Source organism: Rhinolophus sinicus, chromosome 1 (genome assembly GCF_057876585.1).
Source record: "Rhinolophus sinicus isolate RSI-liver-muscle chromosome 1, RSI-T2T, whole genome shotgun sequence".
Classification (NCBI taxonomy): Eukaryota; Metazoa; Chordata; class Mammalia; order Chiroptera; family Rhinolophidae; genus Rhinolophus; species Rhinolophus sinicus.
The window spans coordinates 58,246,371-58,270,251 of record NC_142501.1 but is presented as its reverse complement, the minus strand read 5'-3'; the positions used below and the strand labels follow the sequence as shown (position 1 = coordinate 58,270,251).

The 23,881-nt window shown below is 58.3% G+C and overlaps 1 protein-coding gene across 2 annotated transcripts in view; it reads right to left on the bottom strand.

Annotated features, from left to right (window-relative positions):
- Nucleotides 1-23,881, bottom strand: part of LRP1 (LDL receptor related protein 1) — an 84,607-nt gene that overhangs the window by 6,790 nt on the left and 53,936 nt on the right. For both annotated transcript variants that reach the window (XM_074325544.2, XM_088800144.1), the window contains 46 exons: nucleotides 23,484-23,711; nucleotides 23,098-23,272; nucleotides 22,907-23,001; nucleotides 22,504-22,653; nucleotides 22,204-22,344; nucleotides 21,715-21,849; nucleotides 20,048-20,179; nucleotides 19,653-19,787; nucleotides 19,362-19,491; nucleotides 19,098-19,224; nucleotides 18,566-18,717; nucleotides 18,347-18,471; nucleotides 17,624-18,001; nucleotides 16,057-16,246; nucleotides 13,833-14,037; nucleotides 13,243-13,435; nucleotides 12,553-12,678; nucleotides 12,217-12,345; nucleotides 11,813-11,932; nucleotides 11,498-11,611; nucleotides 11,017-11,166; nucleotides 10,801-10,923; nucleotides 10,364-10,480; nucleotides 10,104-10,232; nucleotides 9,716-9,838; nucleotides 9,481-9,621; nucleotides 9,189-9,379; nucleotides 8,138-8,321; nucleotides 7,925-8,010; nucleotides 7,640-7,759; nucleotides 6,980-7,167; nucleotides 6,626-6,831; nucleotides 5,917-6,105; nucleotides 5,285-5,433; nucleotides 4,753-4,846; nucleotides 4,520-4,636; nucleotides 4,158-4,277; nucleotides 3,668-3,790; nucleotides 3,344-3,469; nucleotides 2,815-2,931; nucleotides 2,012-2,118; nucleotides 1,790-1,922; nucleotides 1,001-1,120; nucleotides 748-870; nucleotides 256-396; nucleotides 10-144 (listed from right to left, as the gene is read on the bottom strand). In XM_074325544.2, coding sequence (XP_074181645.2) covers nucleotides 10-144; nucleotides 256-396; nucleotides 748-870; nucleotides 1,001-1,120; nucleotides 1,790-1,922; nucleotides 2,012-2,118; nucleotides 2,815-2,931; nucleotides 3,344-3,469; nucleotides 3,668-3,790; nucleotides 4,158-4,277; nucleotides 4,520-4,636; nucleotides 4,753-4,846; nucleotides 5,285-5,433; nucleotides 5,917-6,105; nucleotides 6,626-6,831; nucleotides 6,980-7,167; nucleotides 7,640-7,759; nucleotides 7,925-8,010; nucleotides 8,138-8,321; nucleotides 9,189-9,379; nucleotides 9,481-9,621; nucleotides 9,716-9,838; nucleotides 10,104-10,232; nucleotides 10,364-10,480; nucleotides 10,801-10,923; nucleotides 11,017-11,166; nucleotides 11,498-11,611; nucleotides 11,813-11,932; nucleotides 12,217-12,345; nucleotides 12,553-12,678; nucleotides 13,243-13,435; nucleotides 13,833-14,037; nucleotides 16,057-16,246; nucleotides 17,624-18,001; nucleotides 18,347-18,471; nucleotides 18,566-18,717; nucleotides 19,098-19,224; nucleotides 19,362-19,491; nucleotides 19,653-19,787; nucleotides 20,048-20,179; nucleotides 21,715-21,849; nucleotides 22,204-22,344; nucleotides 22,504-22,653; nucleotides 22,907-23,001; nucleotides 23,098-23,272; nucleotides 23,484-23,711 — 6,732 coding nt within the window. The remainder of the gene's footprint in view (nucleotides 1-9; nucleotides 145-255; nucleotides 397-747; nucleotides 871-1,000; nucleotides 1,121-1,789; nucleotides 1,923-2,011; nucleotides 2,119-2,814; nucleotides 2,932-3,343; nucleotides 3,470-3,667; nucleotides 3,791-4,157; nucleotides 4,278-4,519; nucleotides 4,637-4,752; nucleotides 4,847-5,284; nucleotides 5,434-5,916; nucleotides 6,106-6,625; nucleotides 6,832-6,979; nucleotides 7,168-7,639; nucleotides 7,760-7,924; nucleotides 8,011-8,137; nucleotides 8,322-9,188; nucleotides 9,380-9,480; nucleotides 9,622-9,715; nucleotides 9,839-10,103; nucleotides 10,233-10,363; nucleotides 10,481-10,800; nucleotides 10,924-11,016; nucleotides 11,167-11,497; nucleotides 11,612-11,812; nucleotides 11,933-12,216; nucleotides 12,346-12,552; nucleotides 12,679-13,242; nucleotides 13,436-13,832; nucleotides 14,038-16,056; nucleotides 16,247-17,623; nucleotides 18,002-18,346; nucleotides 18,472-18,565; nucleotides 18,718-19,097; nucleotides 19,225-19,361; nucleotides 19,492-19,652; nucleotides 19,788-20,047; nucleotides 20,180-21,714; nucleotides 21,850-22,203; nucleotides 22,345-22,503; nucleotides 22,654-22,906; nucleotides 23,002-23,097; nucleotides 23,273-23,483; nucleotides 23,712-23,881) is intronic.

The window sequence follows — 23,881 nt, the reverse complement described above, 5'->3', positions numbered from 1 at the left end:
CCTTCTTACCCTGGCATCCCGGCTGGCCTGGCACAGTGTGGAAGCCCGAGCGGCAGGCACAGTAGGCAGCTTTCTCGGTGCGCACGCAGCGTGCCTCATCCCCACAGATGCTGACGTTGGTGGCGCAGCTGGTGAGCTTGGGGTCTGTGGGGGGACAGAGAGTGGGTTCTCTCCTGAGCCGCCCTACACCTGGACTTCGGTTCTCCACGCTGCCATCCCTGCACCTGCCCCGTTGCCCGCACACACCCCTCTTACCAATACTGCAGTCCTCCTCATCGGAGCCGTCCCCACAGTCATCGAACATGTTGCAGCGCAGCGAGGAGGAGAGGCAGCGCTGGTTCCGGCACAGAAACTCCTTCTTGTCTTTGCAGTGGGGGGTCTGCGCCGTGGGTGGCTCTGGGGAGGGCAGGGACTTCAGGTCCTGGGTATTCACCACCCTTGCTCCCTCCTCCCGTAGGGGCCTACAGTCAGTCATGGATACAGGTAGGACCCAAGCCTGGCTGTTTGTCAAGCTTGCAGGGGAAGTGGGTTAAACGTGCAGGTTCTCCCTCAAGACCTACGGTACCAGGAAGCTGCCAGTGCCTTTCCCCAGCAGCTTCTCCCTCCGCAGGGAGGGCCCCCAGGCTCCCAACAATGGAGCCTACTCTTCCTGGTGACTCCAGACACAGCTCGCACTTGGCTCACCCCATCCTCTGTAGCACCCCACTATGGGCCCCCAAAGCGTCTTTGCACTGGCCCCTTGCTCACCACAGTCTTCCTCATCAGTCCCATCCCCGCAGTTGTCGGTGCCATCGCATTGGCGCCCAATCCACAAGCAGACGCGATCATTCTTACAACGGAAGGGTCGGTTGGGAGGGCACACAAACCGGGCTGCAGGAGACAGAGCCAGAATCAGCCCTGGGGGGCAGCTGTGGGCCACTGGGGAGCGTGAGAGCCGCCATCTCCAGAGCCCACCCCCCCTGCTCTGGGTGCCCGCTCTGCCCTCGCCCTGCAGCCTCACCGCACTCCTCAGGGTTCTCATCTGAGTTGTCCCCACAGTCGTCCTCGCCATCACACTTCCACGCCAGGGGCTTGCACAGGGTGTTATTGCACTGGAACTCATCCAGGGGGCAGGTCCGCACTGGGCGCCATGGACAACAAAGGGCAAGGAATGAGCTGAGCCGCAGGCTGCTGGGGGCAGGACCTTGCCCACACCCCTCCCTCCACAGGTGGAGGCCAGAGGAGTCCCCAGGCTAGCAGTGGTACAGCCAGATTGAACCCAGCTCTAATTTTCTACCAGCTGAACAGCCAGGACAGAACTGCTTCCTCTGGTATTTAGGGGAGCAGAAGAGGCCTTCTTGGGAAGAGTGCACTGAGGGGTCCAAAGGGTCCTCTTTCTCTGGTGGTTGTGGTGGGGCACTGGGGCACTGGGTAGATCAATGGCAGGCACAGAGGAGGAACAGTGGGCTTGGTGTGAGGATACCTCGTGCCAGTCCCCATCCTCAGCCCACCAGGGCAGAGCCAGGATGTCTACCTCACAGCTGGGGTCTCTGCTCCAAGCCCCAACCGTTTACTCAGGTTCACACTGGCCCCTCTAGGCTGCCGAGCCCATGCTGATCAGCCAGGAGCAGGCACTACCTTATTGCCCAGGAAAAGGAGAGAGAGCAGGAACTTTGTTTCTCAGGGCAGCCGACTGCCTTGTAGGAACTTATGGGGTGGGGCCTAGAGGGACACAGCCCACAGGTTTCTGCTGGATTTCAGCCCAAGTGGCTCTTTGACTAAGTGCTGCTATGGGGGAGGGAGTGCTCACCGCCAGTGCCACAGGCCTCCTCATCACTCCCATCCATGCAGTCGGCGTCTGCATCACAGCGCCACCGCAGGGGGATGCAGTGACCACTCTTGCACTGGAACTGGTCCATGTCACAGCGGGGGATGCAGTCTTTCTGTGGGCCAGGAAGCAGGCATCCTGGTCAGATCTGGGCACCCATCCGACCCTGCCCTGACTCTCCCTCCTTCCGGTTTCCCTGCCCACCTCGTCTGAGCCATCTGCACAGTCATGGTCCCCATCACATTTCCAGCGCCCAGCGATGCAGCGGCCATTGGCACAGGAAAATTCACTCTCAGAGCAGGGCCGAGGGGCTGGGGAAGGATAAGGGACAGACAGGCCCCAAGAAGGTGGGCATGGGCACTCAGCCCTTGAGGGCATCTCCAGCCCTTGGCAGAGTGATGCTGCCCATATCTGTGTCCCTGAAGGCCACAGCGGACTGGCATAATGACCAAGATGCTCAACCAATCCTGGGTAGCCAACTGGCTGCCCTCATGGGACCTGCGAAGCACAGAGGGTGCTCACTTACCCCTCTGGGGCAGACATAGGAGAGAGGGCATGGGTCCCTGGCCCTGCCCTCAGGACAGACTGTGTGGGGAGGGGAGAGGAGGGACAAGACCACTAAGACAAGCACCAGGGTTTAGGGAGCGGCCAGTAAAGGATGATAGGCTGAGGCACAGCACAGGGACAGGTGGGCTCTGGGGCAGAGGCAGGGGTGAGGTGGGAGCACGGTACATCAGAGACACCTACCTCTGTAACCCCGAGAGGACAGTGTGAAAATGGAGAGAAACATGAGATGAGGTGAAATGGCACAAACTCAAATACACAACATGGAGTGGGGTGAGGAGGGAGGGGCTCCTGACCCCTAGCCCTGGGGGTGGCCACCTGCTCTAGTGCAGCCTCGTGGGGGTGGGAGCAGGGCTGCTGAGAAGCGAGGTGCCGGAGGTCTTTGGGGGGGAAAAGCACCTGCTGGGCGGGGGGGAGGGGGTGTGGGGAGGTGGGGGACATACTGCAGCTCTCCTCGTCCGAGTTGTCCCCACAGTCGTTGTCATAGTCACACTGCCAGCGGCCTGGCACGCAGCGGTTGTTCTTGCAGCGGAACTGGTAGGGCTCACAGGTGCGCTCGTCTAGGGGAGGCAAGGTGGGAGCGCAGTCAGGGACAGAGTGAGGGGCAGACGTCAGGGTCTCGCACCGGCATGGCCAGCATGGCCAGGAAAGGTTAGGGCCAGGAGGGGGACAGTGGGCATTCCAGCCTGAGAAGGTCAGCATTAGGAGGCAGCGTTCTGAGATGCAGGATTTACAAGGAGGTGCTGGGGTCGGGGGAGCTGCTTTGGGAGGGGATGAACAGATCTAAGAGATTCTGCACAGGTATGTGCTGATGAGGCACTGGTGGGCACAGGGACAGGAGAATTAGGAGGAGGTGGCAGGAAGCCAGGTGCCAGGCTCTGCGGAGACACAGCTCTGCCCCCATCAGTGGACATCAACCTCCCTCTCCAGGCAGGAGGCCTTGCCCTGGGAGTCAGGACTCGGCAGACTCACCACACTCTTCCTTGGGCTCGTCAGAACCGTCCCCACAGTCGTCCTCCCCATCACACTTCCAGCGGGCCGGGATGCAGCGGCCTGAGTCCTTGCAGCGGAACTCATCCACCCCGCAGGTCATCTGGGCTGCAAGGGGGTGGGCCCGGTGGTGAGGGGGAGGCTCCTTTCAGGAATGTGCTGTGAGGGTGGGGTGGGGGTCCCATGTGGGGGTGGTGGGAGCAGAGACACCATGGAGAAAGGGGGGGCTCCAGAGGCTGGAGGGGGCAGGGGGCAGGGCTCCTGTGGGGAGGCAGGCTCTAGGCTCCAGGGTGCCAGGCAACTCACTGCAGTTGGCGGGCTCGTCACTGCCATCCACACAGTCATTGTCGCGGTCACACACCCAGACTCGTGGGATGCAGCGCTTGGTGATGGAGCACTGGAACTGGTTGGGGGCACAGGTCACCTCGGCTGCGGGGCAGGGGAGAAAATGAGGACCCGCCTGTTCTGCCTCCCACCACATTTTAAGAACACCATCTTCTCCCTCTCCCAAGCCCTGCCCGCACTCCCCCAGGCACTGCCAGCAATTTCTTGGGAGGAAGGTACAGTTTATTTCCAATTTTAGTGCTTTTTATTTTCTGGATGTGCACATCTCTCTACCGAGCAGGATGATTTTATGAGCAACCAAGTCACACTCAATATAATATATGTTGCCCTCTGATAACATTACTTGAGAGCAACATCGGCCCTGGAAGACCGCGGGGGGAAGATGCCAACATGCGCCGTGTGTGGTGCCTGTGCCCACCCCCCGGTCCCTGCCGCAGCGTGGAGCACTCACGGCAGTCCTTCTCATCTTCCCCGTCGCCGCAGTTATCCTGCCCATTGCAGCGGAAGATGCCGGGAATACAGCGGTTGGTGTTGGTGCACTTGAACTGACTGGGCAAGCAGACGTGGATGTCTGTGTGGGGTGGGGAGGAGAGCAGGGTAACTCATGGTGGACGGAGGACTCGGGCAGGGCGCTGGTGCCCACCCCTGGGCGGGAGAGGCAGGCTCAGGGCCTGGGGCAGCAGGACGCCAGCCTGGAGAGGAGGCTGCTGTGGGCTGAGCTTCCTCGCCCTGGGAGCACAGTATGAAACCCCCAGATCCCGAGGAAGGGCAAAGAGGGGAAGGAGGGCAGCCAGTGGCTGGCCAGCCCTTTACCGCAGTTGGCCTCGTCACTGTTGTCCTGGCAGTCATTGTCCCCATCACAGATGAAGGCAGGGTTCGTGCAGATGCCTGTTGAGCACTGGAACTGTCCTGGGCGGCACTTGAATTCGGCTGGCGGGAGGGGAGGCTTAGCATCAGAAGGGCTGGCGTGGGCGGGCCACACAGGGCCCTGGAGTCAGGCTGCCCCTACACATGACCCTCTCGCCACCCCTGCTCTGGGCACTCACGACAGTCCGGGGGCTCGTCTGAGTGGTCCCCACAATCGTCCTCTGTGTCACACTTCCACCAGAAGGGGATGCACTTGTCGTTCTTGCACACAAACTGGAGGGCAGGTGGGGGCAAGAGGGGTTGGTGGGGGTCTGGGGAACTCAGAAGGTTTTCTTTTGAGGGGCTGGGATGTTTCAAGGAGCAGCAGGGTCAGGGTATTTTGGGAGAAGGTTGAGCAGGATGGAAGGCTGGGATATGATGAGTGCAGGAAGGCCAGGCAAGGGAGTATCTGTGTGGAGGTAAGGTTAGGGGTATTGGTGAGGGAGGGTCAGGGTTAGGGTGTAGGGGTGTTTGTGTGAGGTGACGGGTGTAAAAGTATTGCTGTGGGGAGACAAGAGGTAGGCAAGAAATGTAGGGGTGTTAGCGTGGGAAAACCAGATGCATGAGGACATTAGAAAGGGTGTTGGGGTCCGAGGAGGAGTGGGACTACTGGTGTGGGGGGCTCAGGGGAATGAGGCAATGATGAATGGGGGCCCAGGGGAAGAGCCTCACCTGGCTTGCTGTGCAGTTGGACACACAGGTACGCCCGTCGCCGCCCAGGTAGAAATTGGTGGGACAGGCACATTTGTGGCCGCCCCCAGGGGACAGTAGGCACAAGTTGCTGCAGCCACCATTGTTGATTTTGCAGGGGTGATTGGGCACTGCCAGAGAAAAAGTGGTTCAAGGGCGGCCAACTGTGCCAGTTTATGGACCACTGCTCCCTGAGCCACTTGACCTTTGGCAGAGTGAGGGCAGCACTAGCTGCTAACACATTTTGGTCTTTCATAGGCTGCCCAGCCCCCTCTATCCTGGGCAGACGTGGGATGGGTCCAAATCCTGCTCTTTTAGGAGAGAGCTGAAGCCACAGACAGGAGAGGACTCTCCTGAGGTCCCAGGATCAGAACTGTCCTGAAGCCCACACACTGCCTCCCCTGCACCCTCCCTTAGCTGTGGCCTGCCTGCCTTCAGGGTTCCACCTCAGTGGTCTGCACCCCGACCCACCGTACTTGACCGGCCTCAAGGCCTTGCTGCTACAAGACCCCAGGGCTGGCCCCAGGCTGGAATGAGCTCCTACGAGCCAGCCCAGAGCCTGTCTGCAGCCTCCCGCATCTCCCGGCATCTGGCAGGAAGCCCTGGTCGCTTACCATCTGGCTGGCGCAGGGCGTGGAACACATGCAGGTCCATGGGCCGGTGCAGCGTGCTGATGAGGAGCGTCTTGTTGGTGCCCGTGGTCTTATGAGCTCGGTTTATGGACTTGGTCTCCCAGTCAGTCCAGTAGACGTAGTCCTCAAACAGGGTCAGTGCAAAGATGTGCGGGATGTCCTGGTTCAGCACTGCAGATGCGGGAGGACAGGCCCGGGGGGCAGGCCGCGCTGAGTATGTACGGGGCGCCTTCCCTGCTATACCCTCTTATCCCCAAACAGCCCTGGAAGGTAGGCGTTAGCCTCAGTGCCACATGGGTACGTGGATTCCGAAGGTCGCACAGCTAATAAGTGGCAGAGCTGGAACTCAAGTCCAGGTCTGTCTGATAGCAGGTTTCTGCGTCACAGTATTGTATGGTTTCTTGTCAGGAAGTGGGGAGCACGGAAGTACCCCGATCCCAGGCCTCCCACTCCCATCTGCCTTGGGGTCGCATCATCTGGGACTGTACATGGGGAGGGTCCTCACGCCTGGGCTGATTCCAGTAGTGGACCCTTCAATGCTCTGAACCCACGCACTGCTGGTGGGTGGTGTCCTGGGACCATGCCCTCTGGCTTTTATGCTACTCTTGCCCTGAAGGCCTGACCCCCTGCAGCTTCACTGTCCATCCCCATCAGGTGTGCTGTGCCCAGGCAGCCTCACTGGCATACTGACCAACGTGACGATTGGAGCCATCTAAGCTGGCAAACTCAATGTAGTCTTCCCGGGCATCGGCCCAGTAGATGCGCTCGGTGACATAGTCCAGGGTCAGGCCATTGGGCCACGTGATCTTGGTGTCCACGATGACGCTGCGTCCAGACCCGTCCATGCCAATCCGGCCAATAAGTGAGTGGTCACCCCAGTCTGTCCAGTACAGGTACCTGGCAGGTGGGTGGGCAGTGAGCCCCAAGAAATCAAGTGACTGGTCCCTCCAGCTCCCACCTGCATGTGGGGAGGCTGGGCCTGGGTGCCTGAGTGCACCATGTCAACTGCTTTCAGAGGCTCCCTCAACCCTCCTTGCCCACTTACCCATTCTGCACGTCCACCACCAGAGCCCTGGGCTCACGGAGGCCAGAGCTGACTAGCACCGTCCGATAGGCCCCGTTGAGCTTGGACACTTCAATGGTGTCCCGGCCTTTGTCACACCAGTACAGGTTGCCGCCCACCCAGTCCACAGCCAGCCCGTCGGGGTTGCTGAGGCCAGTCCGGTGCAGCACCTGCAGGCAGGGAAGGAAGAGCCTGGGTGCCCTGTGGTCGGACTCTCAGCCTCTCTGGGGCTCAGCTTCCCCATGTGTAAAGCGGGGAGCTCGGCGGGGAGGACAATGGAGAGAAAAGGCGCAGCTTTGGGCCTGATGTCAGTTGAGGCTCTAGGAAAGGGGTCTATAGATGAGCGGGACCACCACAGTGCCTGGGAGCACAGGTTTAAGGGAGGTCAGACATAAGGGGGAACTTACTGGTAATTAGGGATAGAACAAGAGGAAATCTCCTAGGTCTTCCTCTAGGCTTAGAGAGGAAAAGGTGAGGACCAGCAGTCATGTAGTGATTCAGTAGGGAAGGGGGTGAAGAAAATAATTGTGGGAGGTGGGTGGGGAGATGGCCTTGAAACAGCGCCCTGTGGGGAGGGGCAATGAGGCTGGATCTCTGCACCCCCACAGTTGTCAGCTGGGGAGTGGGTTGCCCCGGACTTACCTGCACATTGCTCCCATTTAGGTGCATCCTTCGGATCATGCTGCCCTGGGTTGTCACGTCCGTCCAGTAAATCATCTGCTCTCGGTAGTCAAAGTCCAAGGCGACGGCGTTGTTGAGGCCCTGCATTAGGGGGTGGGGGAGAGGGGTGACTGCAGAGACAGGAGGGGTGGCTGGAGAGGTCAGGAAGGGGTGATGGCCATGGGCCAGTGGGGAGGACGTGGGCCTGTACTGAGTGAGGACAGTAGCTCTGGGCTTGGGACACAGTAGGGGGAGGAGGTCTGGTACCTGCTTAAGCAGCGTGTAGTTGGAGCCGTCCAGGTTGAGCTTGCGCAGGTAGTACCGGTTGGCGAAGATCAGAAATGGCTCCTCATCTAGAGACAGGATTCTGGCTCAACCGCTAGCTGGGGCATATTCTGGGCACCCCTGGTCCCCAGCCTGTCGTGAGCTCTGCTTCCCCAGCCCTCCCACAACAGCCCTCAGCTGCCTGGGCCATCTCACCGGTCACAGCCTTGCAGCTGTGGGGGTCACCGCCGCGGGGGGCGTAGCCCTCCACACACAGACACTTGTAGCTGCCGTGGGTGTTGATGCAGCGCTGGCTGCAGGGGAAGGTGGTGCTGCACTCGTCCACATCAGCACAAGTGCGGCCGTCATCCTTCGGCCGGAAGCCGGGTCGGCAGCGGCACTGCAGGCACAGGGAGCTTTGGCTGGGGATGGGGCAGGGGTCTGGGCCTCCCCGTGAGCTGACAGCCTCCCACCCTAGAGACCGGGGATCAGAAGCCCTCATGGGGCCCTGTTCCTTCACCCTGGGTAGCTGGCTCTGCTGGGGAAGCCCAGCCTTGCTGGGGGAGGCAGGCAGCACACAGGTACTGAGCCAACCACGCTAGTTATCTGGCTCTCACCCCACCCAAACCACTACATTGAATCCCCAACCACCATGTTTCCACGTCCACAGGGCAGTGCTCAGGCCTCATCTGGGCCCGTGGGCATCATTTGACAGAGCTGATCATGTTCCTCTCCAACGGTTTCTTCAACTTGCTCTTCTTTAGCCCCAGCATCTGCCCATTTTCAGGGGCCTCTGCTGCTTTCCCTCACCTCCCAGCCCTCGGGGTGGCCGAGCACAGGGCTCAGGCTTCAGACCTCCCCTCTTTTCCATCTATGCTCACTCCCTTGGGAATCTGATCCAGACTCATGGACTTAAATGTCGTCTCTATGGTGATAACTCCCAGATTTCCCTCTCCTGTCTGGCCTCCTCCTTGAACCACAGGCCTGTGCAGCGCCTTGACATCTGCACACGCTTTTCTCTCACAGTCCTTCTCTCATCTTCCAGCAAAGCTGCTGGTTCTACCTTCCAAATAGATGCAGAACCCAACCAAGCAGAGTTCCGTTTTGTTCACTGCTGGGTCCCCACTGCCTAGAATGCTGCCTGACAGAGCAGGTGCTGTGTAAGCCTTTGTTGAATGAATGAATGAATGAATGAATGAATGGTAGAAAAAGAAGTTCCCAACCAGGCTTGGGGGTGTGGAAGCTCCCACCCTGGGTCGTGGCACACCTTGAAGCCAATCTTGAGGTCCTCACAGTCCTGGCTGCAGCCACTGAGCTTGCGGTTGAGACACTCATTGACATGGCAGCCACGCTCGTCTGAGCCATCGCCACAGTCGTCCTGGCCGTTGCAAAGCAGCGCCTCGGCCACGCAGCGCCCGTTGCTGCACAGGAACTGCGAGGAGGTGTAGCACTTGTGCTCTAGGGAGGGGTGGAGGTGGCAGGTCAGCAGGGTCCCCAGCCATCTGGGGAACAGGTGTAGAGGGGCAAGGCGAGAGCGGGGAGTCAGGCATCGGGCCCACCTGGGCTGGTACAGTGTGGGTTCATGGGGGCCTCATCGCTCTGGTCGTGGCAGTCATTTTCGCCATCGCACTCCCACTGGCGAGAACTCAGACAGCGCCCGTTGGCACAGCGGAACTCATTGGGGCCACAGGTCGGGTACTCTGGGGGAAGAGGGGACGGGTGAGGCTGGTGGCCTGGGCAAAGCCCATCACCGTGAGGGCAGGGCCTGTCTTCCCCCATGGCCCCAGGGCTCACCACACTCGGGGGACTCATCGGAGCCGTCGGCGCAGTCACGGTCATGGTCACACACAAAGTGCTTGGGGATGCACTGGCGGTTCTGGCACATGAACTCGCGGTCGTCGCAGGTGCTGTTGTATACTGTGGACAGAGGAGGACATGGCCCCTCTGCCCCTGCCTGACCAGCTGTTGACTGTCACCCCCAGACCTTCCTGTGGTCCACGCGGTAGAACGGGCAGAGCAGTGGATAGGGGGCCAGACACCTGAGTTGTAGATGGGGCTCTGCCACTAATGGCCTGTGTGACCCCTGCTGAAGCACTTCCCTTTCTTGACCTCAGTGTCCCTTGTGCAAAGCGAGACTGTGGCCCATCGTAGCCCACCCCACTCCTCATGACCCGTCACTCACAGCAGCCAGCTGTGACGCTCTCATCAGCACCGTCAGCACAGTCCTTGTCACCATCACAGAGCCAGCGCTCGGGGACGCACACGTGGGTGCCAGGGCAGGAGAAGGAGTTGGGGCCACACGTCTTGCCTTCTGTGGAGGGAACAGAGAGCTGCTGAGAGATCAGGAGCAGGCAGATGAGAGTCGGGCAGCGGGATGCCATCCCCTGTGCTGCGCCGTCCTTCCTGGGGCGCCGCCCCGCCCTGACCCCGGCCGCCCCTCACCACAGTGTGCTGCCTCGTCCGAGCCATCACCGCAGTCGTCACTGCCGTCACACAGCCACTGCTTGGAGATGCAGCGATGGTTCTGGCACTCGAACTGGGCCTCTGAGCAGAACTTGTCTGGGGCAGTCAGAAGCCATAGTTAGATGGGGTAGTGACTTGTGGGTCACTCAGGTGCCACAGGATGAATGGGAGAGAGACCCCTGGTACCCCTCTGTGGAGGGCTCAGCATGAGCTGGAGAGATGACACCCCTCTGCTTAGGGTCTGGGAGGGGGGGCCTGGCGTGAAGGCCCCGGGTACCCTTCTCCCTGGAGGGCACTTCTTGGGAGGGAGCTAAGAGGTGGGGCCTGGACTGGGTCTTAGTGGCTACGGGGAAGCCTGGCCCACTGCAGGTCCTCTGGGCTCCCAGCTCAGGTGGCGGGATGCTGTGGTCACTCACTGCAGTGGGTCTCATCCTCGCCGTGTTCACAGTCGTCCTCCTTGTCACATGTCCAGCTCATGGGGATGCAGCGTCCACTGGGACAAGCGAAGTAATTCAGGGGGCATCTGGGGCGCTTCACACCTGGGGGTGAGGAAGGCATGAGGGCCCTGCTCCCTTCGGGGCCCACGGCTCCCCACATGCACGGCTCCCCACACGCCCGACTACCGGCCAGACCTGGGCAGTCACGCTCATCGCTGTAATCCCCGCAGTCGTTAGCGCCGTCACACACCCAGCTGGGCGCGTAGCAGAGGGACGTCTTCTCACAGGGCTGGAACTGCACGCCTTTCACCCCCAGGCGGAAGTAGCTGCTGCAGTTGGTAGCACCTGGTGTGGGTGGCGGTGAGGACTGACATCAGGTTCCCTCCCATCACCCTCCCAGGCAACCACTGGCCCATTGGGGCCTCCGTGTGTTTTGGAAAATTGAACAGCATCCTTTAGGTGGGGCATTGTCCACACCTTCCACTCACTGCCCTCTCCCTGAACCCCAGGGGAGCCCAGGCCTGGAGGCAGGGAGCAGGCGTGAGACAGGCAGGCTGTGGCGAGGGGACTGTGGCAGCCCTGTGGGCCCAGAGGGAAGGTAGAGAGGAAGGCTGGGCAGGAGAGGGGAGCAGCCTAGCAGGACCCAAGGAGGGCTCAGGAAGAGGGTACCACTCACTGCAGTTCATCTCGTCTGAGGCGTCCTCACAGTCCACAAACTGGTTGCAGCGGCTGGAGTTCCCGATGCAGGTGCCGTCCCGGCAACGGAACTCGCCCACACCACAGGCCGTTTCTAGAACAGTGCCCACCCGGTACCATCAGGCCAAGTTCTCCCTGTGGGGCCCAGGAGGGCACAGGCCAGATCTCCTGGCCCAAAACCTGTCATAGAGTACCCTGAACCAGACCCCTTGGGGTCTGGGGCTCAAAGCTCGTTAAGGTGGGGATGGTGCAGAGCTTGGGGGGGTCCAAGGCCCGGGCACAGTGTCCCACTCACTGTTGCAGAGAATCTCGTCAGAGCCATCCCCACAGTCATCTGCCCCGTTGCACCACAGCATGTTGGACACACAGCGCCCGTTGTTGCACTGGCGGAAGGACTTCTTGCAGCGGCGTGTGTCTGCAGGTGGGGAGGAAGCAGGCTTTGAGTTAGCAGCAACTATAGCAAAGGGGCTGCCTCTTATGAGACGTTATGCATTTGTTCCCTTGACAAACTGTGCAGATCCGGCTATGGGTCTGGCACTGGGCTCACGGTGGTTCCGCCCTCCATGAGCTCCCAAAATTCCTTCTCGGGCCATGGAGCTGGGTCATGGAGCTTTTGCTCCTCTCACTCCCAGGCCCTGCCCTGCTGGGGGCCGAGGCTGGTCACTAGAGGCCACAGGTCTGGGGGAGGCAGCTCCTTACTGCAGTAGGATGGCTTCTCGTCAGACTTGTCCTTGCAGTGGGAGACGCCGTCACACGTCAGGCTGAAGTTGATGCACTCACCGTTGGCACACTCGAACTCATCTTGTGCTCGGCAAGAGGAATTCACCGCTGTGGGGGAGGGAAGGAGCTTCATGATCCAGGGCCCTGGGGCCCTCTGTGCCCATGCCCCTCTCCCCCAGGAACTGAGGTCATCCTCAGTTTCTCCTTCGTGAAAGGATCAAGGAGCTGGGCTGTTGCAGAGTCTGGGAGGAGCTGGTCCCCAGTGAGAGCCCAGGGTTCCCCACCAGTGCCTTCTTCCCTCACTCCCTCTCTCACCCCGGCAGGTGAGGTCCTCCTGGAGGATGCGGCCCCCTCGGCAGGAGCAGTTGACATGGCCTTGGTGGGTGAGCAGGCACAGTTCCTGGCAGCCCCCAGTGTTGATGCGGCAAGGGGAGAGTTCGCCTGAGCAAGGAAGGAGCATAAGGAGGTAAGACTGTTCTCTGCTGTGCACCCACACCCACTCCTACAGCTTCACTGAGCTCCTGGGCACTGGCTGTGGCACAGTGATGGAGGGCCAGGTGTTTGGGGTGGGGTGGGGGGGCTGAGGTGGAAGACGTGTGTCCTCTTAGGTGGGGGGATATGGAACTCAAGGCATGCTTTGGGGAGATTCAAGTCTAAGGAGCCTTGAGATTGTGTGTGTAGTGGTGGGGCCCCCAGGGCCTGTGTGAGTGGCCCAGGAAAGCTTCAGGTCTGTGTGGGGGACACTCGGTCAGCTAGGCCCCGTGTGGGAGTGTGTCTGTGCACGTGCACAGAGGGTGGTGCAGGCAGAGCCGGGGCTGTGTGTGTGAGATCAGGTTCCAGGGGACGTGTGGCTCTGGGTGGGAGGAATGGTGAGAACATGCACTGGGGTGTCCGAGGATGTGGATGGTACCAGAGTGGGTGGTGTGTGTGTGTGTGCATGTGTGCGTGCATGTGTGCTGGCATGGTGGGCAGGACAGCCAGGCTGGTGGCAGCGGCCCCACTCACAGCTGTTGGTGTCATTGGCCACAGCGATGATGCCCATGGGCTGCTGGGGGATGTCCACGCGCAGTAGCTTCATGTCACTGCCCACATACTTGTTGGCCCGTTGCACAGCCCGCCGCACCCAGTCAGTCCAGAAGATGTGCTCCCCGTACACAGCCAACCCGAAGGGGTGGACTGGCTCTGACTTCAGGATCACCTGTGGACACAGCACCTTCGCCGTCACGGGTATCGCTCAGGCCTCTTGCCCGGACTCCACACCCCTGCAGCTGGCTCCAGGGACGAGGGGGCCTGGCCCTGCCCTAGGTCCCCTGGACACAGTCACAGAATGGGCAGGACCCACAGAGGCATCTTGCCATCTCTCTCATTTAATTGATAAGGGAAAACAAGCCTGGGAGGTGAGGATTGCACAAGGCCACACAGCTAAGTGGCAATGTCAGGGCCTGGATGGGACCCCTCATGGTCGGCCTGGCTGTTGCCAGCATGCAGCCTCCCTTTCTGCTGCTCTGTGCCTGGGTGGTCTCCTTCTTGGCTGACAGGCCATCCCCTGACCCCAGTCCCTTGTTCCACCCGTCCTGCCTGCCCTGGAAACTCACATAACGGTGGGAGCCGTCATACTCGCACCGCTCGATCTTGTCCAGAGTGGCATCAGAAAAGTAGAGCTTCTCAGCACGGTGGTCAATAGCTAGGCCATTGGGTGTACGGATGTCCTTCTCGATGAGAGTCAGGGCATTGGCTCCTGACAGGGCCGCTCGCATGATGCTGGGGTGCTGCTCATTCCAGTTGGTCCAGAACATCAAGCTGGGGGAAGAGAGAGCCATAGGGAGGAGTCAAAGCCAAGGGGTCTGCCATGGAGGGCCCCGGCCAGCGCGTGCAGATGAGCAGAATCCAGGGGTCAGCCAGGGTGGGACCCAGACCCCAGTACCACAGGGAACCTCTGAGCCGCCAAGGCCAACACAATCCTAGTGTCCAGGAAGGGCCTGGCTACTGCAGTCTGTGAGAGCAAATGTCCCTCAGTGTCTGTGTAATGACCATCTGCATTTACTGAGAGACAGTGTAGCCAAGTGAGTCAGGCTCTGGGGTTCTAGCTGTGGCTCCACCACTTTGCAGCTAGGGACCCTAGCAAGTTACTTAACCTCTCTGTGCCTCAGTTTCCTCCTCTATGAAATGGGGATAATACTACCACCTCTCCTATAGGGTGGCTTGAGGATTAAATGAGTTAATATTCATCTCGATGACAGCCAGTAAATGCTCTGTGAGTATTTTCTATTATTTTATTAACTGTTCTCTTCTCTCAGTATCCAGGAGACCCTTGTTCAGTGTCTACTGTGTCCTAGGTCCTAGGGATGCATGGATCCTACCCTTAAGAAGCTCTTGAGAATCTCCTTCTCCATAATTTAAGGCCTTTGCATATTTGGGGTCTGAGCCCCATCTCTGCCCTTGAATGAGCCTCTTGGCCTCCTCTCGGTAAAGGAGGTGGTGGAGCAGGCTGGCCACGCCGTGCTCCTCTCTGGGGCATGGGGTATGGCTCCAGAGATGGATGTGGAAGACCTCAGCGCTGGTCAAGCACCACACTGGCTGTGACAGTGTGGTCCTTATACTATCTGCATTGGATCGTGATTCCTGGGTCCTCGGTCCCAGAGACTCACTGGGTTAGGCCTGGGGTGGGGTCGGGGAACCAGTGCTCCCCAGGCGATCCTCATGCATCCTGGAGTTTGAGAACCACTGAGCTGCACAGAAGCCACTTCTGTTCTCCAGTTTTATCAGAGGAGCTGCCCTGCCTCCCCTCGGCTCCTCACCAAGTACCTCTGTGCCCCTCCTCCTTCCATCCCTCTGAAGTTCTGGCCCCAGAGCTGTTCTCCAGCCAGTGGACTTACCTGGCTTGTGTTCTGGACTCCTTTGCAACCAGAGCCCAGCCTCCTGAGCCATCCTCAGCCTCCCACCATGGGAGCCCTTTGAATGGGCGTGGGAGGCTCCTTGCAGCCCCTTCCTGCCTAGAGCTCTCCCTCCTCCAGCTCCTGCTGAAAGCACTCCCCTGTCTGCTCTGCCTTTCCCTGGTCTTTCCACTTCTGGGCCCTGTGCCAACCTGCCGCCTCCGTGGTGCCTCTCAGTCATCATGCACAGCCCTGTGCTGGTCATCAGTACTGCCCACCAGTATGATCTCTCCCCCCAGCTCGGTGGCTTGAACAGGCCCAGCTCAAGGTGTCCACACAGCAGGTGTTTAGTGAGTAATCTTTGCCTTAAGCTTGGAGTCCCAGAAATACAGAGGACCTACTATGTGCCTTGAACATGGCCTTCTAATGAATTAATCAATTAATCACCAACTCAGAAGGTCCTCCACAGCCCCCAGATCGTCCCCTAGGTTCAGGTACTGTGTTTCCCCGAAAATAAGACCTAGCCAGACCATTAACTCTAATATGTCTTTTGGCAAAAAAATTAATATAAGACCCGGTATTATATTATATTATATTATATTATATTATATTATATTATATTATATTATATCCAGTCTTATATTAAAATAAGACTGGGTCTTATGTTAATTTGTGCTCCAAAAGACACATTAGAGCTGATTGTCCAGCTAGGTCTTATTTTCGGGGAAACACGGTCCCTGAAACATTACAATCCTCATGTTACAGATGAGGAAACTGAAGTTCAGAGAGGTCACACAACTGGCCCAAGGTCAAACAGCAAGGAAGTGGCCGATCTCAGGTTAGAGCCAACCTGTCCTGCTCCTGCACCGCCCTCCCAGGTCTGCCTGGGGCAGTTTCTGCTGCCCTGTGGCCCACCCTCCCCCATGCCCTGGGCCTGGCAGCTCACTTCTGGCACTCGTCCAGCACAAAGGCCCGAGGGTGGTCGTCTCCAGACATGGTGATGACTGTCTCACGCTCGAAAGCCCCTGGGCGGGTCTGGTCCACCGTGTGGCGGGTGATAGTGGATGTCGTGTAGCTTGTCCAGTAGAGAGTGTCCCAGCCACGGTGATACGCCAGGCCTTCTACGGAGCCCACATCTATGAGGAGATAGGAGCAGCCATGGGTCAGGACAGAACCAGAGAATAGAGCTGAGGGAACAGCCTGGGCAGGAGCTAAGGGGAACAGCCTGTAGCACCTACTTCCCTGGCATATGTGGGGTCGGAAGAGAACTGTGGGAGCTGGGGAGCATGTGAGAGCACAGCCCTTGGTGCCTCCAATCCCTCCTGTATCACCCTATTTCCAAATGGCCCATGGTCCATCTCCTTGACCCTTTTCCTGCGTCTTCCCACCACTGGGTAGATTTGACTTCCCTTGAGCTACAGTTCTGCCATGTTGAGTGCGAACTGGATTTCAGTAACTCAAACCCTACTTGGGCTGTACTGGGAAGATTCCTACTTAAAAAGACCCTGACCTGGATTGTTTTGTAGACATCTTAAACTCAGGTTAAAGAAGTAAGTACACAATGAGGGAGATCCAGGGGAGCAGTCACTTAAGAGAAAAAAGACTCAGGGGTTTAGTGGCTTCAAGCTGTATGACGAAGTGGTTGTCAGCAGGCTGTCTTAATAGACGTATTGTAGCCTGAACAATAGCCTGATGGGAGAGGACCGTTCTGCCAGTCTCTGCTGATCAAGCCAAGATTGCAGCGTATCAGGTTTAGCACAGGACACTACATTTTAGACAGACATGTGGACTGGACTATGTGAAGCAGAAAATGCCCAGAGGAGGCTGAAAGGACAGGTCTGTTCTCATCACCACTGTGTACCCGGCACCTAGTTCACTGTGTGGCAGGTCTTTCTGAACGGGATGCATGAACACATGACTGAGACAAAGGACCTGGGGGCTGTCCAGCCTGGAGAAGACAAGACTGTTGTGGAACAAAATTGCAGTTTTCAAAGACCTGAGAGGCTGTCTTAGGATGACAGCTCTAGCACCCACTGCCCTTCATGGAGCGTCACCATTTGTCCTGTGCTGATCTAAGCTTTTACCTTTGCTGCCTCAGTGCTCCTGTATCTTTACATACACAAGAAATCTGAGGCTTGGGGAATGTAGGAAATTTGCCCAAGTGACTTAAGTCCTGTGTCGGGGCCTGAACCTGGCCTGTCTCTGCAGCCTGTGCTCTGAGCACTGGCCACACAGAGTAGAGCTGGGGCTTATTCTGTGCAGCCTGGTGGTAAACCAGGACCAGAGGGGGAAGTAAGAGGGAGCCAACTCTGCCTCCAAAGGTGGAGAAATATCTAAGTAACTACAGTGGGCACGGTGTGACCTGCTGGCCATCGGTTGGGGACGCAGAGGTGGGATTCAGACAGGGCAGGGGTGGGCTGGCTGAGATTTGCCAGCCCTTCTACCCTGAGTCTCTGCTGACCCTCCCCCTTCCCCCCACTCCAATCCTGGGAAGACTTGGAATCTGGGCTCACTTTCCACAATGGTGGTCCTCCCCGAGCCATCGTCATTGATCTGCTGGATGTTCCCAAAGTGGATGTCGCTGAAGAAGATGCGATTGGGGGTGCCTGGGGAGGTGCCGGCTCGGTAGTCGAAGGCCAGAGCAATGACGTTCTTCATGTGCTCAGGGTCCTCAAAGGGCTGCACAGGAGCGTTGAGGTTGCGCTCGTCCGACAGGTGGATGCTCTTAAGGATGGTACGCTCTGAGTAGAGCAGGTAGCCAGCGTACTCACGGCATGACGCCCCGTCTTCAGCCAGCATCCCATGGGCACAGGCACAGGCCCGCTGCCCACCGCCCCGGTACAGGCACAGCTGCTGGCACCCACCGTTGGCCACTGCACACACGTTGGTGCCTGGGGGGAGGGCATAGGGGAAGGAGGGGGTTACAGAAGGCAGGGCCCACCTTTGGGAAGGATTCATTGGTGCCTCTGTCATCTCAGCTGAGGTGGAAATTCTGGGTGGCACACTGTTCTGCCTCAGTTTCTCCAATTCAGACAACCCTCCAGGAACCCTGTGCCCAATACCAGATGGGTCCAGCTTCTCAGCGTCTCCTCACCACCCTTGGGTCTCTGGGGCCACTGGAAAGTGCCCCTTTGGGTCTTCTCTCCCAGCCCCTTGCACTCTGGGTTCTCTGGGGTACACAATCCCAGCCCAGGGTGCTTCTGGCCTCCCCTGCGCAGCCCAGAGCCTGGCCTCACCTTTCTGCCGGTCCCGGTTGAAGACCTTAATGTCTTTGAGCTGGACACCGATGCCCGTTCTCAGGGGCACAGAGTCTGTGGCATTGTCTTTGCTCCCACGCTTGATGGAGCCGTTGGCGTGAGTCCTAGGGGAAGGGAAGAGCCATGAGCAAGATGTCAACTGGGGTAAGCAGGGAGGGAACAGACGGCCAAGGAGAAGGCCATGACGGAAGCCCTCACCTGTCACTCCAGTAGATGAAATCCTCAAACACAGATACCGAGAACATGTCCATGTTGTTGTTGGACAGAACCACCTCGCGGTTCTCACCTGTCTCCAGGTCGATCCGCTCGATCTTGTCTGTCCGGGCATCGCACCAGTACAGCTTCCCATCCTACACGCCAAGGCACCCACCTCATCTCCAGGGCACCAGGCTCCTGTCAGCCCCCACATCCCAGGCAGCAGGGAGTGTCCCACTCACTCCTGACTCATGCCTTTCTCCTCCTTCCTCCACTTCCTCCTGCCCTCTGACCTGCTGACCTCTAGGCTTCTCTCTAGTCCCCACTGCTGAATGACCTCCCACCCACCATCTCTGGGATGGCATAAGGTGTACTCTGGGTGGGGGCCAGAAGACCCCATGACTCGCTGGGTCCATATCTTCCTACCAAATGGAGGTCATTACAAGGAGACTCGAACAGGAGTAGAGCAGAAGATAAGGGGAGCTTCCCTCCAGTGCATGGGGTCCACCCCTCAGGGCCAAGCCTGCATCCAAACCTGATAGTCCACCGAGATGCCGTTGGGCCAGCTGATGCTGACATTAACCAGCACCACTCGCTCAGTGCCATCCAACCGAGACCGTTCAATACGTGGATACTGGCCCCACTCAGTCCAGAACAAGTACCTGTGGGACGGAGGTAGAAGGAGAGTGTCAGTGTCCAGAATATGGAGAAGAGGCCTCATTAGTGTGGGCTGTGGCCTGGGGGACTGGGCCAGACCAGAGGCAGGAATGGGGATTGGCTAGCCTGTCCAGCTGCTTACCCCTTCTCCGGGTGGACAGTGATGGCCCGGGGCTTGTCCAGGCCCTGGGAGATGACCACATAGCGGAAAGAGCCATTGAGCCGGGCCACCTCGATGACGTCAAAGCCCTGGTCCGTCCAGTAAATGTTGCCTGAGGAGGGAGTAGGTGGTGCTCAGGGGTGTGGGGTTGGAACACATGTACCTGGTCCCCTCCCAGCTCCCAGATACCCCTGCTGCTCCCCTATATGTTCTTGGCTGCCCCTCCTTCTTAGATACCACTTTCCCCCATCCTCTTGAGCTCCACATCCTCACCTGCAATCCAGTCTACTGCGATGCCCTCCACGCGGCCAATGCCATTGGTCACGACATCCTCACGCCATGTCTGGTCTCGCTTAGCACGGCTGATGGTGCTTAGGCCCATGTCCACCCAGTAAATGGTGTCATTTTCTAGAGGTGGAGGAGCCAACATGGGGATGCCCAATAAGGCAGGGGTGAGGCGAGGGGTCAAAATCATATGGTGTCAGGATAAAGATGAATGAGTGCTAGGGGGCCAGGGAGCTTGGAAGGGGAGATGGAGGGGCAGAAGCGGCTGTGGTAAATGCCTGCCCCTCAAGCTGTGATCAGGTAGCTTCACACTGGACCCCCCCCACAGAGCACACCACCCCCAAAGGTCATGCCCCACTCCCTCCTGCCATCAAATGGCTCACCAGCATGGAAGTCGATGCCAACAGCCAGGGAGGTTCCTGACACTGGGACCAGGGCATCTGACTTGTCATTGGGATCCAGGGGGATTCCCCGGATTCCCTCATGAACAGAGTACAGGAGGAAGGAGCCCACACCTGAAACACAAGGACACTTTAGGCATGGCCCTCCCTGATACTGCTTTATACTTGGCTTCCGTCACCCTCAAATCCGTTCTTCTCTGCTTCCCTTTTGATATCTTCCCCCAGCTATCACACTCCCCACTTCCCCAACATACACACATGTGCCTCCTAGTCTGAAGCCTGGAGCCTCGGGCAGGGAGGTCACCTGCAAGACCTCGACTGCCCACTAGAGGGCAGCAGAAGCCGGGCTTTCTCCCTCTGCACTATGAACTGCAGTATGGCTTCCCTCAAATACAGCCCTGCACCCCCAAAGGCCGTTAGGGAGAATCTGGGGAGTTCAGACAACATAATCACATTGGATGACTCCCAACTCTAGATTTCCATCTTAGTACATCTTTGTTCTCTCCTCACTCCAACACCTGACACTTAACATTCCCAACACCCCGCTCATCTCACTCCGCTTCCCCATGCCCTGTAATGAGGTGTCATATCTACACATCCCAGAATCCTCCCTTGCCGTTATCCTTTGATACAGTGTCCCCAAATGAATCCCCAAATGGATTCTGGTTGCTCAGGTTCCATGAAAAAAAGGATTCATGGTTGAGCGAGTTTGGGAAATTCCAAACACTAGCCTTCTCTTGAAAAATAGTGCCAATGAGCATATTTAAGGCTCTGCAATGAGAAGTTCTGCAGCAAAAAAAAAAAAAAAGAAAGAAAAGAAAAAGAAATAGAAACCACTAAAACTTTGTTCAACCCAATATTTCTGTAACATCTACCCACATTAAAGAGGGAGGTGTCCAGGAGTGTACTTTGGAAAATCCTATCCCAGGGCAAGCTCGTAAATCAGTCAGCAGATTCTTGAAAAATGTCTCTGAGAAATATCTTCAGCCCCAGCTTAGGCCCCATCTCCTAATACTGGGATTACTCTAACAGCCTCCTAACTGGTCTAACTGCCTCGGTTTCTCTTCCCCCACTCTGCTGGCTCCCTGCCACCAGGTTAATCGGCCCCAAACAACACTTTCTGGGCACTCCTGGCTGAGAATGCAGGGCCCTGTCCTACCTCACAGCCTATCATCATGACTCCCCCACACCCTGCCCACCACTCCTGCTTGGCACCTCAGCACCCATTCACATACCCTCCTATTGTTCTGGACCCCTTGCCTTGCATATTGTCCCTTCTTCTTTGAGCCACACACTTAAATCCTAGTTGTCCTATTAAACCCATCTCACAGCACACCTCTTCCATGACGCTGGCCCTGGTATTACCTTCTGATGCCTATTTCTCCAGTTTCCTACTGAAGGCAGAGCTACTTCGTGGTCCAGTTTCCCCTACATGTTGGCCCCCCCTTCTGGCTGTAGCTGCAGAGCACAGGGTCAGGGACTTCTCTCCCCTGGCTTCCCCGCTAGTACCCAGTACAGGGTGGCTTACTAAGCATCTAACCCTGAATATTACATGGCGAATACAGTCTTGTTGTCAAAGTGAGGAGAGAAAGGTAGGGCTGTAGGATAGGACGGGTCAAGGTTGGGGACTTGGGCCAAGAGGTACTGACCCTCACAAGCCTGTTGGCCGCTCCGGAGGCTGTAGCCAGCTGTGCACATGCAGGAACGGGTCAATTCCGATGTGGGCAGGCAGAGCTGGGAGCAGTCCCCATTGTTGACACTGCAGGGGTTGGTGCCCTCATGCTCTGGGGGAGGAGGTAGGAGGCAGAAAAAAACCTTAGTGGCTCTTTGGGACCTCAGTGCAGGCTCGTGCTGCCCAGGGACAGGATGGTCACCACCTTTACCCTGGACCTAGTAGGGATCACCACCCAAACCAGCTCTCAGGTCGTCTGTCCTCCTGGCCCCTGGCCCTGTGACCAGGGGGGCTGTGAGCCTATAAGGTGTCCCAGTGAGAATTAGAAAGGGGAGCCCCTTTGGGTGGTGAGCAGAGCCCAACCCATTTTCATTCCCATTCACTCCCTTGCCCAGGGGCTCCTGGCCACAGCCCTGACCTCTCTGACCCCCATCCTGTAGCCCCTGTCCCTTGCCCCCGGCCTCACCCAGCTGGATGCTCTCATCATAGACCTTCATGTGCATAACCAGCGTCGTGCTGTTCCGCAGGACCACAGACCCTGAGCCATCAGCCTTGTTGCACGTGCCCATCTTCTCCGACACTTGATCTGCCCACCACAGCTTGTCCCCTGGGATGGAAAGAAGGGCTGAGACCCTTGGGAAGGCCCTTCCCACTAGCTCTCCTGAAGGGCCTGCCCTACCAGGGCAGGCAGGCTGCCCCCAGGCCAGCCCCCATCTCCCCAGCCAGTCCAGTCTGGCCTGCTCTGCTCCCACCCAGTAGCACTCACCCATGATGGCCAGGGCAGTGGCCTTGCCCAGCTGGTTCCGCATGGAGTCAATGATCTCGAGATCGCTCCCATCCAGGTTGCAGCGGTTGATGGTGTGGTTTCCGGAGCTGATCCAGTAGAGTTTGCTTTCAGGGAAGTCAATAGCCAAGCCTGGAAGAGGGGGGTGTCACTGCTGGAGGGCCTGGCACCAGAGCTGGGGTCCCAGAGCCTGACCCCGCTGGGCTGCTCACCTCCAGGGTTGGCACATTGTATGTGTGAGGGGTGCGTGGTTTTCAGGGGAGAGTGGTGAGGACAAACACTAAGCTGGGAGTTTGAGAGATGGGGGGGCAACTAGGGGACCCTGAGAGCATGTCCTGGTTGAGAATTAGGGGAGGGCTGCAGCGTGGGCAGGTCAGGCTCATACCCACAGGGCCCTTCTGGCCACTGAAGAGCAGGGTGCGGTTGCTGCCATCCATGTTGGCCATGCTGATGTTGTCCCCATCGGTCCAGTAGAGCTTCCTTGGGGGGGGGGGGGTGCAGGGAGAGGAGGCTCAAAGCCCTGTTCTTCCTCTACCCCCCTCCCCCACACACCCTAACCCTGGGCCCTGGACTGACCCACGCAGGGGGTGAACAACCAGGCCGTGGGGCTGCTCCAGACCCTGTACCACAGCATTCTTGAAGGAGCCATCCAGCCGGGCCACGTTGATCTGCTTCTTGTTGGTGTCGTAGCTTGTCCAGAACAGGTTCCGGGACACCCAGTCCACAGCCAGCCCATGGGCATTTGGCAAATCTGAGGGCACATTGGGGAGGTGGTGGTTGGGGGTTTGTAGGGCAGAGGCTGGGAGGTGGAGAGGCAGCCTGGTTTCTGTGGGAATAGGGATCAGGAAACCAGGTTGGAGTACTTTGAGGGACCCAGGGGGACAGGAAGTGGGTGCCGAGGACCAGGGTAGGGTGGGGGGGGGCACCTGTGTTCACAGGGACAGGCAGGGCCTAGACAGAACCTGCAGAGACGACGGTCTCCACGCCTGTGCCGTTGATGAAGGCACGCTTGATGGCCTGTGTCCGCACGTCAGACCAGTAAACACGTTGCTCTCGGGCGTCATAGTCCAGTACTGTGACATTGTCGATATCGGGCACAGTGAAGGAGATGATGTAGTTATAGTAGGGGGCATCCAGGTCCACGCCCCGGATCTCCATCTGACGTGCGTACAGCAGGAACTTCTTAAACTCTGTGGGGCACAGGGCAGGTCAATAAGGGCATAAGGGTGCCCCCCACGTCTGTGCTTCCCACCCACCCACCCAGATGAGGGTCCCTCCTTCTCGTTACTTTTGTTTGCTGCTGACCCTTGGCTATCAGAAGTGCCTCCCTTGGGTGTAACCTCTTCTTACAGAGGCTGTC